The sequence below is a fragment of the Triplophysa rosa genome, linkage group LG15, assembly GCF_024868665.1.
Source record: "Triplophysa rosa linkage group LG15, Trosa_1v2, whole genome shotgun sequence".
Lineage (NCBI taxonomy): Eukaryota > Metazoa > Chordata > Actinopteri > Cypriniformes > Nemacheilidae > Triplophysa > Triplophysa rosa.
Window position 1 is genome coordinate 15,392,971 of NC_079904.1, and position 17,621 is coordinate 15,410,591.

The 17,621-nt window shown below is 38.0% G+C and overlaps 1 protein-coding gene across 2 annotated transcripts; it reads right to left on the reverse strand.

Annotated features, from left to right (window-relative positions):
- Positions 1-9,576: 9,576 nt before the first annotated feature.
- Positions 9,577-16,840, reverse strand: aqp4 (aquaporin 4). Of its 2 annotated transcripts, none has more exons than XM_057353530.1 (5): positions 16,634-16,840; positions 14,419-14,839; positions 13,275-13,439; positions 12,566-12,646; positions 9,577-10,759 (listed from the first exon to the last, which is right to left on the reverse strand). In XM_057353530.1, the coding sequence occupies exons 1-5, from the start codon at positions 16,663-16,665 to the stop codon at positions 10,490-10,492; spliced, it is 969 nt and encodes a 322-aa protein (XP_057209513.1). In that variant the 5' UTR covers positions 16,666-16,840; the 3' UTR covers positions 9,577-10,489. The 2 variants fall into 2 exon arrangements, with proteins under 2 accessions (XP_057209513.1, XP_057209512.1); XM_057353529.1 differs by lacking the exon at positions 16,634-16,840 and adding an exon at positions 15,949-16,443.
- Between the last annotated feature and the right edge of the window lie 781 nt (positions 16,841-17,621).

The following is a 17,621-nucleotide window of genomic DNA, read 5'->3' on the forward strand; positions in this document are numbered from 1 at the left end:
GCTCTGGGGCACTTTTGACTACCATTGTAATTTTTCCAAAATGTGAATGGTGGCCAAGAACTGTTTTGTTATTTGGTTATATTCCTTCGTGTTCAACACAACAAATAAATGTACACCAGTTTGAAACAACTGTTCCTTTAGGGGTGAGTAAATGATGACCGAATTTTCAATTTGGGGTGAAAACCCTTTTAGCCAGTGAGCTAAAGTCAAGAACTGTATCAGTCCCATTTGTGGATTCATTGTTCTTTTTTTGTTTGACTCTGTACTTTGTAACAAAATTTTGGTCCAGTTTATAAATCAGGATGAATGATTCATTTACAAACCGACGTAATCTGTTTGAGTTCAACTCACTGATTCAATGATTCAGTTCCAGCTCACTGGAAAGGCACAATATCAGTAAACAACAGCCCAAAATTTCAATCTGCTCCTCACACAAAACACAGCATGCCTCATATGGACAACTCTTGTGGCCTTTTTTGTTCTGTAGCGATAGAAATATTCAATAATATAGTGTAGTTGTATAGATGATAAAGAAGCTGTGTGAAAACTCTTTAATGACTTTAAGTAACACCATATGGGTTTGGAACGAATGTAGGATAATTTTTTTCATAATCTTTACGCATTGATATTTTTATGTATGAATGATTCTAGCGTACTCAAGATGTAATCGCTTTTGGCCCAGTGAATAAAAATCCATGAACCACTTCTAAACACACCCTTTAAAAAAATGTCATTTGATTCCTTACACTCACTCACTAATATAAGATCATTATATATGAGTGACCTTGATCCAGAACACAGTTCTAAGTGCTTCTACATTCACGCCTCTCTCTCTTCTCTCTCCTGTGTTTGTGTGTGTGTCGTGAGCACCCCGAGGCTACCGCTGTCTCAGTATGAACAGCACAGAGCTGAGGTTTGGCTCTGGAGAATAAGGCAGATGTTTGTCTCCGGCTCTGCGCCTCAGAGAAAGGCAACGCATGAGGAAGCGGATTTTAGAGCTCAGTAGGGCTCAAAGCTAGAGGAAGGCTAAAAAACAGCTCTATTCATCCATCAGCGAATCAACAGTGATCATCTGACTCATTAACTTTATACGGTCAGAACCTTGTGAATATTATTCTACAGTGTAACACCAACTTTCTTTGTTTTCCACAACATTTTCATGTTAATATCAGACCTTGCCATATCATTTAATTAATTACATTTCTTATATTTCTTACCAGTTATGTACATCAGGATGTTTTATGTTGTCACTTTTTTTACACACTTACTGTATTTTTACAAAAGTTTTCTAGCAACCACAGCTGCCAGTTTTTCACTGTTAAAATATTTTTTTAGTTTACAGTTTATTGTGCACTACAGGACTAAACATTTTGGATAGCTTTAAATATAGTTGGAAAAGTTTTATTAGGTAGGCAAATGTAGTATAAATACAGTAGATACTACATTTATCACATGCTGGCATCATCTTGTGACCCGTATGTGCCTTAACCTATGATGTATTAATGACAACCACAAAAATAGTTTACTCATGTGTTATTAAAAAGTATACTGTAAAATAAAAAAATTGTTTTGTGGCAAAAAACAGGCAGCTGTGGTTGCCAGATAACTTCTGTAAAAATACAGTAAGCGTGTAAAACACCTGACAGTTTACAACAGTGAACATACAGCAACATAAAACATCCTGATGTACATAAGTGGTTAAACATATGTGAAAAAAATCAACATAATTATTTAAATGAAATATGATCAAATGTGAAGAGTCCACATTGAATTTTGGGAAGGTCTGTTAACTGACTGTATTTTTTTACTTTATTTTAAATGGTAAAAGTTGTAAATTCATCCTTTTTATATTCAATAACCATATTTTACATTTATTATATTAATATAATTAATATCTTATTACGTCTATTACAGTTGTTCACCGTGTATGTGTAGGTTACAGTGAACAGGTTTTTATTTTAGCATTCTTACATTATTTGTTGTCAAAATTACTAAATGTTTTTACAGCGTACAATTTAACCCAGAGGATTAAACTTCGCTTGAAAAGAGCAACTCGGCTCACATTTCTTTACTGTTTTAAAGGTCCAGTGTATGAAATTTATCGGACAATCTAGTGGTCGGGTTACGAATTGCAACCAACGGCTCACTCCACCCCTCCCTTTCAAAGCACTACGGTGGCTGACACAGGACTAAGATTTTGTCTTGTTTTTGCTTCCTTCCCGAAGGAGATAACGTATTTACGAAACGCGCTCTGTAGAGAAGTTTGTCAATTTAGGGCTACTGTAGTAACAACAGGCAAACTCCATGTAAGGGGACCCGCGGTGTATGTAGATAGAAATAGCTCATTCTAAGGTAATAAAAACATAACACTTAATTATTTAAGGGGTTTACACACTTTTGAACACATATTACATTTCTGTCAATAGATCCTCCAAAAAAATGACACATTGGATCTTTAATTTTTTCATCGTCTAAAGTTTTGTCAAACTCCTGTGACCACATAGTAAAGTAACTATCTAGATACTCATTTGACGTACTGCTTTTCGCATACTATATAGTAAGGATGTATGCATATTCGGATGCTGGGAACATCTCCTTAATCTAACAGGAACATTCAACTCTTCTGCTTATAAGCATAGCACTCCAAGACCTGAAAGGGGTGTGTCAAATTAGACAGACCTAAATTCTGCAGTGCCGAGACGCCTGAGGTACAGCTACTATAGAAACTGCACACACAGTTCCCTGGAAGAAACCTGGGGTAAAGTCCCTCGCTCAAGGCCACGATGTGAATGTAGCAAGATTGTGATCTCGCTAACTCAAGTTCCCGGGTTACCCCCAGCTAAAAACCGAACCCGCAAGCTTTGTTCGAAGCCCAAGCTTCTAATCGTTGCGCTACCACCATCGAATCTAACGCCGGACGTGTATCTCATTTCTCTACTCCGCAGAGCACACACATATATCCCCGTGCCTCCATTTTGAAATGAGAGACCTCTCTTCTTTTGTCTCATTCTGTCATTTGTGCCCAAAGGCACGTCACCAGAAACAGCTCTGACATCTCTCAAAGGAAAGAAGAGAGAGAGTGTGTGAGTGAGTGAGTGAGTGAGTGAGTGAGTGAGTGAGTGAGTGAGTGAGTGAGTGAGTGAGTGAGTGAGTGAGAGCAGGAGCATGAAATAAATAAATAAGCCATCCTTTCCACGTTTTAAATTCTCGTTAGCAGAGCCCATTTCACACCTAGATACCCAATTAGCAATTAGCAAAGCTTTAAAGTGCAGTCCTGAGCCGGGGCCCTGATCCCGGCCTGATTTGTATGCGCTTTGTGCAGATAGCGATAAGAGAGAGGCTGAATACATGTATAGTTTTAAATTTAATTTCATAATCATTTGCATGGCAGGGTAGCCTGCGGGCGAGAGGGAAAATAACATGCCCACTCTTCAAAAGGGAGATCAGGCTCGTTACATGGCTGTGTGGAGGATTGGAGAGGGGCTTTTTATGTGCAGGCAGGTAATTTGTTCCCTGACTAATCTAAAGAGATAGAGAAGTTCAGAGGAAGCACTTTTTTAAAAAACAGTGTGAGCGCAGCATCACAAATCGCCTCTACCTCCGAGGCTTGGGAGAGAATGAAAGAGAGAGAGAGGAACACCAAGGTGCGATATAGCTGAACCTACTGCCAGAGCCCAGGGCTGTCAAAAAAAAATAGAGTAACTACTGAATGTGTGAGTGTGTCTGGGTATGTACAGCTCGGAGAGAGATGTAAACACACTCGAATACATCTGTGTGAAGTACTGGATGCGATGCACGTCGCTTTTAATTTAAGCACCTGTTGGGTTTGTTAGTCCACCGTGACATCTACTTAAATATTGCGCAGATACATTCACGACAGTCTTTTCACATGAAAAACTATGAGGTCACGCGTTTGATTCAAATGGAGTGATAAAAGTAGGCTGTTTGGTCTATGGTCGTGTTTAAGTCTGTACATTAGGCCTCACATTTTTCTGGTGCGGGCGCCTTCGACATAACATCTTGCGCATTCTTGGTTTTAATCTTATACATATTCATAGGTGCCTGTGTATAAATATGGATGTGTTGGAGAACCTGTGAAGAGGGTGAGGATTAGTAACCTGTGTTTGAGGTGATTCCAAGCTCACATTAACATGTTGAATATTCTAGAAGAGTGAGTCAGAAAACTAGACAACTGCCCCGATCGTGGGCAGCGATTCAGCATCTGTTCTTCGGCACGCCGCACGCAATCCATTGTGTCCATGTGCGTTTACTGGGTGATTGTGTTCCGCACAGGAATGCTTGTGTTCTTTGCAAGACCAATTACATTTGTACTTTATGATCCCCTTAAGTTATACAAGACTTCTTCCAGATTTAACAGATGAATCGGTGCAGTGTCATGCACACAAATACAGATTCTAGTCTGTGCTTTATTCCTTCGTTTTTCCTCTTTAGGCGAACAGCAACCTGCATTGCTGTAGGCCACTTACAGAGCTCGCTATAATATCACTGCATTCAGCATTTCTGCCATTTCCACTCGCTTTAATGCCACAACAATAATTATTTGTAATGTAATGTCAAATCCTATTTGGAGGATCAATGAATCAAAGCTTGTATGTCACTGAGGGAACTTTTCAGCAGGCACAGCTCTCTCTTGCTTATAAGCACACTGTAAAAATTGTAATCAATACATTTGATAAGTGATATGAAATCGAACTCAACTAAATAAATTAAAAAATGCAGCAAATGGACTTTTACAATGTTGTAGTAATGAAGTAGTAGTAAAGTAATAATGGAGAAGTACATCTTTATTATTAATAAAGAATAAGATAGTAGGGCTGCTCGATTATGACAAAAATCATAATCACTATTATTTTGGCCAATATTGAGATCCCGGTTATTTAACATGATTACTCATTAAGTTTTAAAACAACATAGAAAAATAAAACAACTTGGCTTTTAAACTGTGAATTCAACTGAAAAATTAATGTAAAGAAATAGCACAGCTGAACAACTGTAAAGGAAGGGGGTGCGCTGTGGATTTATACCACAAGAAAAGAGAGGATCCTTGCAAAATGGAATGCGGCACAATAATCTTTTTACGTCGATTATTTTGTTTTTGTAATTGTTGAAGGCCAAAATTGACAATTACAATTATTTTTGATTAATTGCACAGCCCTATAAGAGAGGCATATAGATAGATAGATAGATAGATAGATAGATAGATAGATAGATAGATAGATAGATAGATAGATAGATAGATAGATAGATAGATAGATAGATAGATAGATAGACAACCATTCCATTACAGAGTTGGGCATGTAAAAGCATAGCATAACAACATAAAGCCCCCTCTAGTGCACAAGAATATCCATTTGATAAGACCCTCTCCCAAGTATAGGGGGCATATCTGAGAACTGAAATGCCAGAGCATGTCTACGAGTTGTTGTACCATCACTGTGGTGAACAGCAGTGAGACAACGCAACAAACTTCTAGAAACAGTTCTAACAAACAGCGGTGAAAAACTTAACGCAGGGTATCTTTACGTTTGATGCTGTTGTAACGTAAGCACGTGCATCTTGTTCCTGCGCAGCAGCTGTAGCACATTACAGAAGACGATGGAATGTTTGCTAGATGTTTAGAGGACTTACAAACATAATAGTCAACAAATACCAATAATAAAAAAACAACATACCAGGCATTAAAAAGTGTTACGAATTCGTTAAAACACAAGTTATTGTACTGTAAAACAAAAGCACCGGCAGCACAGCGGTCTCAAACGCCGTCCCTAAAAGCATAATAAAAAAAACTATTCCACAAAATTAGCAGACATTGCAAATGCGTTTAAATATAGCAAGTCTTATCACAGCGCATCGCGAAACCGAATCAAGGACGCCATTAGGCTACTACATCAAGCTAATAATATGAATCAACGCTACGGGATTCAACACATGACACCGCGCAAACTATTTCAAGTGCTGTTCGCGACGCTATTGTACACATCGGTAAGCAACTAAGAAGATACATATTTTTGTCCCAAACGCGCTCATCCTCTGGCACATGCGTACATGCAGCTGCGCTCTGAAGACCCACTTCCACTACCTCACTCTCTGTAGAAAACCCCCCACAAAACCCAATCTGGCGCTTCTCACCTGGAACATGGGACATCCAGCGACGTGTCACCTCTACGTTTGGGCTCCTGTCCGCGCCCTCGCTCAAACGCCGAGGAATGGAGCCCAGCTGAAGGTAGCTGAAGCTGAAATCACTGGAAGTCGCTCCAGGGGTCTCACAACCCCTCTGGGCCAGACCCGCGTAGAAAGAGAGAGAGCGCGCACTCTGAAACAAACGCCCCTGCAGATCTCTGCTCACTTCAGGACAACTAGTGAATTAACCGATGGCACGAACGAGCAAAAAAGATGTGCAATTTATCTTATTCTAGGCTGTAAAAAGACTCTGGTGTTTTTCTGCGTAAAACAGTCGTCCTCCTTCCTACATCTTGCAGCGGGGAGGCAGATTTGAATGGTTATGATTAGTTTTGATGGAACGCTGCCGCAGGCGCTTCCTGCAAATGGATGTTGCGTGCGCGCGCACAGGCGCGCTCACAGAAGGGGAGAGGGCCAGTGCACAGATTGAAACCTATGGCATTTTGTTGTTCTAACGCCTACCTGTGTCTGGTAAAAAAAATGTAAGTGAACCAAAGCGTTTAGTTTGCACCAGGGCGTTTTTGGTGCGACTTGTTGATTAGGTTCATTTCATTGGCAACGACAGAAAGAATAATAAATGTCATATTAAATCAATAAATGCACACTCACAGACAAACACGTGCTTGTTGTGATGAGATGCTACACGATGTAAATCTTATTAAAGTGAAGGAAAAGGTAGTAAAAAGACAGAAGTGACAATAAGACATTTTATGTCAGCATACACATACACACAACCCTGAGGCCAGAGCATTATGGCTGACTGCAGTGTTCCAGTGTCTCTCAATGCAGACAGATTTTACCATCAGCGTTTTAGCTTTAGTTGAACAAATGCACGTGCACCCGATTTTCTTTCTTTCTTTCTTTCTTTCTTTCTTTCTTTCTTTCTTTCTTTCTTTCTTTCTTTCTTTCTTTCTTTCTTTCTTTCTTTCTTTCTTTCTTTCTTTCTTTCCCCTTGCTCTCTCCAAGTCTCGCTGTCTGTCTCCCTGACAGAATAAAGGCTGATAGAGGGTATTAATCTCAGTCCATTCTCATTGAAAGCGCTGCCACTCTTCCACATCTCTGGTAATGAGACACATCATTTATCTGCCTGTTCTCTGTGTGTCTAAGGATGTCACGCAGAACCATGAGACCCATTTGTGTGTTTATGTGAAAAGAGCGAGTGTGTGTGTGTGTGTGCATCACAGGAATGGAGGTATGAGGGAGAAGGTGCGCGAACTGCGCGAAAAAGTGTGTTTGCATATGTTTATGTGCTTGTGTGGCACCTTCTCAGTTCACTCCAGGCACTGTGAGAATCAAACAATTTCATGCAGCGAGCAGAAGGGGAAATGAACTGAGCCGTGAGCCATAATAAAATTATCCAAATGTTATTATGGCGCCGGCTGCCTCTGTCCTACTTTAATACACATTTCAGCTCCTGCGGGTCTCCTGCTGGCACTAGCCCTGCTGAATAAATCAACATTAGCTTATGTCTAAATTATTAAGGAAGTGACTTAGGCTCCTGTTTATTGTATAAATTATTAGGAGGGTGAAAGTGTTAAATGCTTGATTTGCCATTTAAAATTCAGAATTCCCTAAGTAACGGCTATTTCTTCGGATTTCTGCATGGTGCGTTTGGGTGATGTAGCCTACTGTATGAGAGAAAAACAGTGCGTGTTTGCCGGGATATAAATCCCCGAGGTTGATCTGATAGAGTTAGAATGAAGGTGAGAGTGTTTTGCTTTGTGTTAAAACTTTTATTATGAAACGGATGATGAAAATCAGTATTCAAAGCGGTGAACGTGCTGATGTATATAATTGAAATGTGTTCCTATACTGTAGCTATACTAGTGATGTGTGGCGCTAGCAGTGCCAAGATGACAGGTTCGACGCCAACATGCAATTTTATAAAATGTACCTTGAATGCACTGTGAGCTGCTTTGGATAGAAGAGTCCCCCAAATACATGAATGTAAATATAATAAAGAAATTGGAAAAAAGAAGAAAAAAACACGTCAGGCAACAGCTTAGTTTGCTTGTATTTGCCAGGCGCGTTTTGGGAACTTTTCAGCAGATCAGACTTGGAAACCAGCTAACACAAGCAAACCAGGCTAGTTTAAGATGGGAGAAACCTAAGCCAAACAAAAATGTTTGTGGCCTGTCAATCATTGTGTGTATTCTGATTTGCTGATATGTCTATGAGACATATAGTGAATGAATCAGTTACACAATACCGTTCAGTTTACCTGCAATAACCCTAAACATTTCACAGACAGAAGGCTTTAAAGTTAACCTGAATAGTTCATTTCATACCTGATTTCATTCATTTAAGCTTTGTCACTCAGAAAGCCAATTTACATAAAGGTCAGTAAGCTTAACTCCTCAGGTCCCATTTAAACACTCCATTTGAGAGCGGAATGCAATACTTGAAGATATAGACACAACCTTCCACATACAGTCCATTACTTGAATTTGTCTCCAGGAATATTCATTGGGCTGCTTATTATTACACAAAACCACAGTGTGAGCTTGCATGAATATTCATATTCAGATTGTTTATTGTGTTTAGCCCTTGGCCTTGTTTCAACTGTCACTGAATTAAACTTCCTTCCTTTGTGCCTTACACACGTGCGTGTGTGTGTGTCTGTTTCTGTGTGCATCTGTTTGACTGTCTATGCTTTTGCAATTTATATCACTTGTTTGCAAGGTTTCTTTTATAACTTTTAAGGCTGTTAAATTGGATTAATGCACATTCACACATGCACACGCAAGTGTTTGATGCTGGAATAGTGAGTAGTCTGGGTAGCTTTCTATGTGCGTTGTGCTAGAGAATCTCCTCTGTAGTCTCATGGGAAAATAAATATTTCAACAGACTAACTGCTGAGATTTTTTTCTTTCTCCAATTAATTTAAATGGAGCAATTAAGATTTAAATTTTAATAAATAGCTGAGGGAGGCATTGAAGAATGGGACGCTGCCATGCCGTCAGCACCCTTGGGATTAACCACATTCTTAATTATAAATAAAAATATAAACACTTGCAATTTCATTCCATCTTCCTCCCATTTTACACACCCAGACACCTATACACATGCATACATAGAATGGAAACTCTTTGAAGAAAAATCAAAGGACGTGTTATAGGCTATTACAAAAATCCTTTACTTAAAAAATGTGTGCCCTGCTTACTGTATTTAATCGGGAGTATTGGTTTGATCATATACCAAAGAGAGGAGCTGAATGTCCCTCCTTTATGCTCCCAAAAACGAAAGCAAAAATCTGGCAATAAAAGATAAACAAATCTGCTCAGTATTATTGGGATCTCTGATTGGCAACGCTGATTTAGTGTATGCTGCCCTCTGCTGGTAATAAAGAGTATACACATTAAACATTTCACTCAGTGTTATTAATAAGAATGTTAATAAGAATGAAGAAATGCTCTGAGAAAAAAATACAGGTAGGCACAATGCAATGTACATAAATATTTCTTGATTTCGATTATTAGTTATAGGCTATGCGACAATTATTTTTAATAACACGTTTAGGTAATCAACAGAATTGGCTAACACGAAGTTAACATGTAAAAACTGACTTTGTGAAGCATGACTGTAAACTGAAAAAAAATTACCTATTAATAAAAAATATATTTTTTTAAGACATTGCACTAGTAAACTAGTGTGTTCTTCTGGTTGTTCTTCTAACACTAGTTGTGTTCTTCAAGAATTTGTTTTGTGCACATGTCCATCATACATAAAGTAAGATATGCAAAAATCTGGAAGCATCAAATATAAAATAAAAAATATAAACGTTGCAATACTACATATTACTAAAGTAACATTCTAAACATTAACCTTCATAACTAAAAGTACTATGTACAATATAAGGGAGGTAAGGGAGTGAAGGGGTTAATTCATATAGAGTGCACTGAGAAGAAAAATGATAGGCCTGTGTTTTACAATGGTGATGATCTAATCATGAGCCCTGATATTGCAGGTAATAACATGTAGACCAAACAAAACTGTTACCCATGTCAGAATCCTGAATTATAAGATGCATTTGCTGAAGAAATGCAGAAGAATTGGGAAAAACATCATAGCGGATTCTATTGACAATATGGCTGTAACCTGTGGCTGGCAATCAAGTCATTACAAAATATGTGTGAAATCTGACTATAAGGTCATTTTAGCTCATTCCTAGTCAGGTGTATTTTTGTATCAGATTTGAAAAATCTACAAACACACACTGTGACTAGATCAAATCTGTCTCCTTGAGCTCTCCATAGTTTTGTGGCTCCTTCTCAGTGCGTCTTACTAGTCATACAGATGACAACACCTCTCCTGTTGATTCTCTCTCCTTCTTCTCCCTCTCCATGTCCAACACTCTGATCTTGGCCTGCTTGACCATAAGCTGCGCTTGATCGTTGGGGAAAGCATCAGTGTCCACCACCCGATACGGGTCGATTTGGAAGGGGCTCTTGGAGAGGACGTCAACATAGCGGCGCTTCAGGTCAGTGTCAGGACAAAATAAATATTCATACACAGTGGCAGCTAGTACGCCCCCTATTAGAGGGCCCACCCAGTAGACCTGAGAGAGAGAGAGAAGTAAAAGATAAAGGATGAATCTTGTTCATTTTTCTGTTGTTCTAAACCACAATAAAAATGTATTTAAATGTTTTTAAAATCTTAATATATACCTGACAAAACACAAAGGTTTTAGGATTTAAACAATTACAAAAAATTAAGTATTGATAATTTGGCACTATTTCTGTGGCAGCAATCAAATAAGTAACTTCATGACATTGACTATATGAACATAAATTACATTTAAATATACAAAATGCTTTTTGGAATATTCTCAAATCATGCCAGGATGAAGTGGACGAAGTTACGCACAAACTTGGGGAATCCACATTCATTGCATGTGGTCCAAACATCTTATTCTTACTAAAAAAACTTAAGACATTCTTTAAGTGATGTGTATGTAAAGAGACCAAAAACAGCTGCTTTGCTTTTGTGTTATTTAAGAGATTTATCGAGAAAGTCACAATAACAAACAAGTGGCGAATAAAACAAAAAACTGTACTGAGAACAAAACAAAAATTGTGGAATATGCACGTCTTAGTCTCTGGCTGTCTAAAAGTAATTCAATAAAGAAAGAAACACAGAAACCAATGCACTGTTCTGCTCATTGCTTTCCAAGTGCCACAAACAAAACTGATTTGCAGATGTATATTGGTTACACATACAGTTTTAGTTGTTTAGTCATTATTTCCAAGCTATGATATTCCTGCATCTATCAGCTGCCTGTCAAGAATTTTTCAGCCTTGTCTCTGATTTATGCCTATGAGTCTTTCAAGCATCCCATCTCTCCTTACAGTGATATCTCCAGAATCTTCCATTGATGAAACTCACACCAGTCCTTTAAAAAGGGCACCATGTGTAGCATGCTAGGTGTATTAAACACTCCATGAAGGAGATGTTATGACCTTTCTAATGTTACAGCGACCGTGATGACAGCAAGCATCACTCATAGTGAAATATAACAAACATATGCACAAATACGAACCAAACTAAGTCAGAAGTCCCAAGTACCGGCGTTATTTTGGATGTCACATCTGTCTGGGTTCTGACTGCTGTGCTGCCATATGTTTCCATTACAGTATAATGGCACTATAATTAGGGCTGCTCGATTATGACAAAAATCATGATCACGATTATGTTGGCCAATATTGAGATCCCGATTATTTAACACGATTACTCATTAACTTTTAAAACAACATAGAAAAACGAAAACTTGGCTTTTAAACTGTGAATTCAACTGCAAAATAAATGTAAAGAAATAGCACAGCTGAACAACTGTAAAGGAAAAGGGTGCACTGTGGATTTATACCACAAGAAAAGAGAGGATCCTTGCAAAATGGAATGCAGCACAATAATCGTTTTGCCTCGATTATTTTGTTTTTGTAATTGTTGAAGGCCAAAATTGGCGATTACGATTAATTTTCGATTAATTGCACAGCCCTAACTATAATGCTCTAATAAAATGTTTTTTGTGTTTTTATGCTCTGTCCCCATTTTCAGACATAAAGGGATATTAGTTGCAATCCGTTTATGTTCAAAATTGAAAAAGTACATAAATAGATCTGGTGTCATAATAAAGCTACCTGATAGGTCAGAGATAAACTCAGTGAAAGGTCTTGCTGTGCCAGAGACAGTCCTTCTCAAAAATGTTCTGGCATTAAATCAAAAACATTTAAATAGTCTCATCAATCATACCTAGTTCTAAACTCCATTCTGACCTTCAATCTTTGTGCACATAAACATCAAATCTGCACGAACACTATGTGTCTGTGCATTGTTTGCCAGATACACTGTGTACTGTAAATCTCACCCAGTGATCGTTCCATTTTCCCATGATGATCGCAGGCCCAAAAGAGCGAGCCGGATTCATACTGGCTCCGGTGTACGGGATCTGTAATGCACAGACAACTTTCTACATTGATCATGAGTTACTGTTTGTTAGAAAAGAAGAAATGAGACAAAATGACAAAAAAGAGACAAGATCACAAGAGAGACAAACTTTGGTCAAAGAAGGCAAACTGAACAGCAGTTAAAACGCAAAGAAACAAAGGGAATGAAGATCAAACAGAAGAGAGGATATGAGGCAGGAGTAAATTGAGAGTGTTTGGTGTTTTAATATGTTGTAATAATGTCAGGCCTGAATCCAAGAGGGAGACATTTTGCTCTCGTGCCAACATCCCTAGCAACATAATCGACGTCGTAAAAAAACACCTCTTTGGAAATTCTGCTGGGACTTTTTGCATGGAGATAATATTATCACATGGGATTGTAGCTAGGGCACAGATTCTCCACAGGAAAGTGCAGCCCATAAAACTAAGCAGATACGCCTCAAGGGATTAATCTGTACAGGATAAAGATCTTCAAGCACGGCTTAAAAATGTGCTTGACAGCGCTGGATGAGGCTTTAGATTCTCTCCATATTGTTTTAGAGCTCCTAAGAAATATCTTGCAAAAGATTTTGTAGAAAGACTTGCAGAAATTTTCCTGTCTTCTAAAGGCTATAAAATGTGGATACTCACAGCGAACAGATGACCAATGCACACTGACAGGCCGATCGCCAATGCCGCCGAACCTTTGAGATCATTGCGTTTGGTGTCACACGTGGCAAAGACGGTGAAGACTAGCTCAAAGGTGATTATGAGTTCAATCACAATTGCATGGCCAGTGGAGATTTCAGGATTGACCTACAGGGGGCGAGAGTGAGTTGTTTGTATGGAATGATGGGTGAAGAGTGCTCTACGTGAGTGTCATGGGCTCAGATACATTTTATGCATCTCACTAATGCGACACAGCCAGATCAGATCATGAAACACTACTAAGAAGTAAGAGATCTTCAGCAGGTTAGAGAAATCCAAAGGTTCAGTTCACCTAAAAATGACAATTGTGTCGTAATATTCCCACCTTCATGTCATTTCAAACCCCTTTAAATTTCTTTTGTTTGAGGAACACAAGAAGGGAGTTGAAGAAAGATTCAAATATTTCCATAAAAGATTAAGGGGGACTGAGGCTGTCAGTTCATTCTGCATAACTTCTACTTTTGTGTTCCACCTAAGAAAGAATTTATTATTTGGCACTTCACAGAGGGGAAGTAAATGATTATTTATATTATATATAAAAATATGTATATTTTTGGGTGGACTGTACCCTTAAGAAAAATAACAGTTAAAAATGCAATTAGTAACTTTTTTGGGTTAAAATTCCTAAAGTCGTAAAGTTATTGAGCAAATAAACAATAAATGTTAAAAGCCATGATTCACAACAGTAAGTTTATAATAATTTATATTTTGAACACTAAGGTTGGATTTTGTGGAAAATATCAGTTATTTTTCAGTACACGTAAATATAAGTAAACTGCAATTTTACGTTTCAAACAGAGATGGCGATAGAGAGACAAAAGTTACGGATTGCAGCTTTAAGTACTGTTAACACTTTAATGCCTGGTTTTACAGACCAGGTTTAAGGCTAATCCCAGACTAAAATGCAAGTTTGAGCTGTCTTAACTGAAAACACCTTGCAATGACATCTTAAAACATGTAGATGCCATTGTTTTGTTTCAAGATTCACACCAGTGATGTTTTTTTTTCGAAGGCATTTTTATAAAAACTACTTAAATATCCAAATTTAACTAAGGACTAGTGAAACCGGGCCTAAAATCAAACTCACATATGTAACTCCCAGTCCTCCTCTCACTGATGCCGGGGTCACCCCATACAGGATCGCTGCCCCCACCAGTGCCCCCAGGCACTGTGCCAAAAGATAAAACACAGCCTTTGCCAGACTCAGCTTCCGTGTGGCGACCATTGCTGCCGTGACAGCCGGGTTGATATGGGCACCACTGATGTGGCCAAAACACTGGACGAGGGTTGCGATGGACAAGCCAAAGCACAGAGAAATGAGGACAAGATCAGGAGGCGAAGGCTTCTCTTCTTTTGCCGACCAGTTGATGGTGGATCCCAGACTGAGCAGCACAAATATTAACATGGCGAGGAACTCCCCCGAAACGGCTCGCCAGAATTCCTGAGTCCACACACCCTTAAAGGCGGCCATGACAGTATTATAGCATGAGCAAGATGATACACACCTCCTTGAAGGGACACAAAGTAAGCAGATAAACACCTGTGTGATTCTTTGTATACACATAAGCAAAACTGTTTTTAAGAGAGAGGATTACTGCATTTTTTTGCTGTGATGCCAAAGAAGAGCCATCAGTTAAAAAAAAAAAAGATGATCTTTTAACAGTCTGTTGAACCTTTTTCCACGACAAAGAGCCTTTTGTAACAGAAAGGTCTCATGGAGGTGTATTGTTCTTTATGGAACAGCCTGACACAGAAACATTTAGTGAACACTCTTGAAAAAAAGTGCTACTAAAGATTCTTCATTTTGATGGAATCATTTTTGGTTTCCCAAAGAACCATTTCTTTCTTTTCACAATCTAAAGAACCCTTTTCCACCACTTTTGTGAAACTTTTGTTCTCAGTCAAAAATGGTTAGGCCTATTCTATGTCAACGTGAAGCACCTTTTTATAGAGTGAACGTTATTTTTCAGACTACATCCAAAGAGGAGAAAATTCTTCTATAATGTTCATTAAAATGATTATTATAGTGTTTTTTTAAGGGCAACGTTATATCTCTTTCTGCAGTCTGTGCTTAGTGTCTCTTCGCAGTTAATCTGTGCTCTCCTTTCAAGTGGAAATTCATCCAATGAAGCCATAGAGCGCATGCAGGCTTGAAACATTCCCAGAAAGAATCATAAACACAGTGGGTCTAATTACCAAACAGCGAGTGTTCAATATGCAACAGCAAAACGCACAAATAGTGACAACTTAGTGACATTGTATTCACTAATGAAATTATAAAATAAACAAACTGTGGTTAGCAATACGCGTTTATACACAACTGTGATAAACTGGCATTAGCTGAAGTCATAACAATATCAGCACAGAAATAAATTAATAATGGTTTACATGTAAAAATAACAATACAGAGTCATCACTTTTAACTGTATTCTCTCGTTCATTACTATTCTTTGTAAAATCAAGTGACGATGTTTTTTTTTAAAAATACGATCATTTTAAATATCCAGCATCTTCTCTGTCAGGTGTATCAAACTTTCCATACAAACAGTTAACCTCTTGCTCAGCAACAGCAACATCAGTTTCCAAAGCAACGCGACAAAAAAGCCGACAAACTTACCGAAGAAAACCACACCTTTTATTCGAAACCGAGACGTGCGAAAACGCTTTTCTCATCCCTGAACACGCATCCTCTCAGCGGGTGAAGTCTACCGCAAACTCAGTCACGAGAGTATACTGTAGGCGTGCTGATCTAACAGCGGTGTATGTGTGTGTGTGAACTACAGCGCATCCTTTCTTTAACACATTACAATGTCTGAAAGTCCTCAGCATCTCCTCCTTCTGATTCACAAACATTCTATGCGCTTCCCCAATGCTCAAATAAAACCATTAAGATGAATTAAACACGACTGGTAAACAAATCCTTAGCTCCCTCCTCCATTAAAGTTTCTAGCGGGAAAGAATGAGAAAGACAAAACTATGAATGTTTTTAACAACAGCAAGGACAAACCCATAACAATACAGCAGGCACGAATGCTCTCAGAGAAATCAACATGCGCCCACTTCAGTGGCTCTCAAGAGGTTAAGAACATACGATATTTTAAATAAATATTCATATTCATATCTGATTTATGAAGGATTTTTTTTAACGAAAAACATTTAAATAAAATGCTAAATCTATGCTGTAGGTGTTAATAATATATATGCACATTGTACAAATGAAAAGCAATAAGGACAAAAATAAATGGGTAGGCTACACATGTAACAAGTTAATGACAGACTACCACCTTTCTTCTTGAACGCACCTGAATCGATCGAGGGCTCCGCACACTGGCATGCCTTCTGCAGACTGTCCACCAGCTCAATTAAAGCCTTTCTGAGTGTCCTGTTACCGGCTCTTCATGGTCAAATCACAGTGAACGGAATGCACAGCATGACCAACAGAGCTATGAAGCCATATACAACAAAACTCACCCCTCATTACATCACACATATAGAGCCTAGTTATAATTATATTATCATAATAATTCATTTCAATTAATTTAAATGTAGTTTGTTTATTCGTCACATATACAGTTACAGTTTTTTTCAACTAACAAGCATTGTTCAATACTGAAGCCACATTTTCAAAACTCTTCACACTGTCTGCAAAACAGAAGTCTGTGCAGACCAAACTGTGACTCATTTTTCATTGCTTTCAGACAAAATGCATTCAGTGCAGTGTTGGGTAAGTTACTCTGAAAAAGTAATTAATTACTAGTTACTAATTACACATTCGATAATGTAATTAGATTACTGTACAAGTTACTCTCTTCAAAAAGTATTTAATTACTTATTACTAATTACTTTCTATATCCTACATCAACCTTGATGAGTTAAGTGATTCAAGGATAGACATGAAACGGCACTTTTAATTCATTCAAATAAATAATATAAACTACATAAAGTAGTATTATTAATTACAAATGTGAGAATTATACATTAAAGCACGGATTTTAAAGTTAGACTTTGAATTTTGATGTAAATTCCTCTTCTGCACACACACATATTACACAAAGTATTTAGTTTAATTACATCAGAAGTAACTGTAATTAAATTACAGAAACAATAAGAGTAATCCCTTACTTTACTTTTTCAAGGGAAAAGTAATTTAATTACAGTAACTAATTACTTAGTAACTAGTTACACCCAACACTGATTCAGTGATCACATTTTTCAAAATTCACAAACACTTTCATAGTCCACAACCTGCAAAACACTATGAATTTACAGCACATTTTTCAATTGCTAACG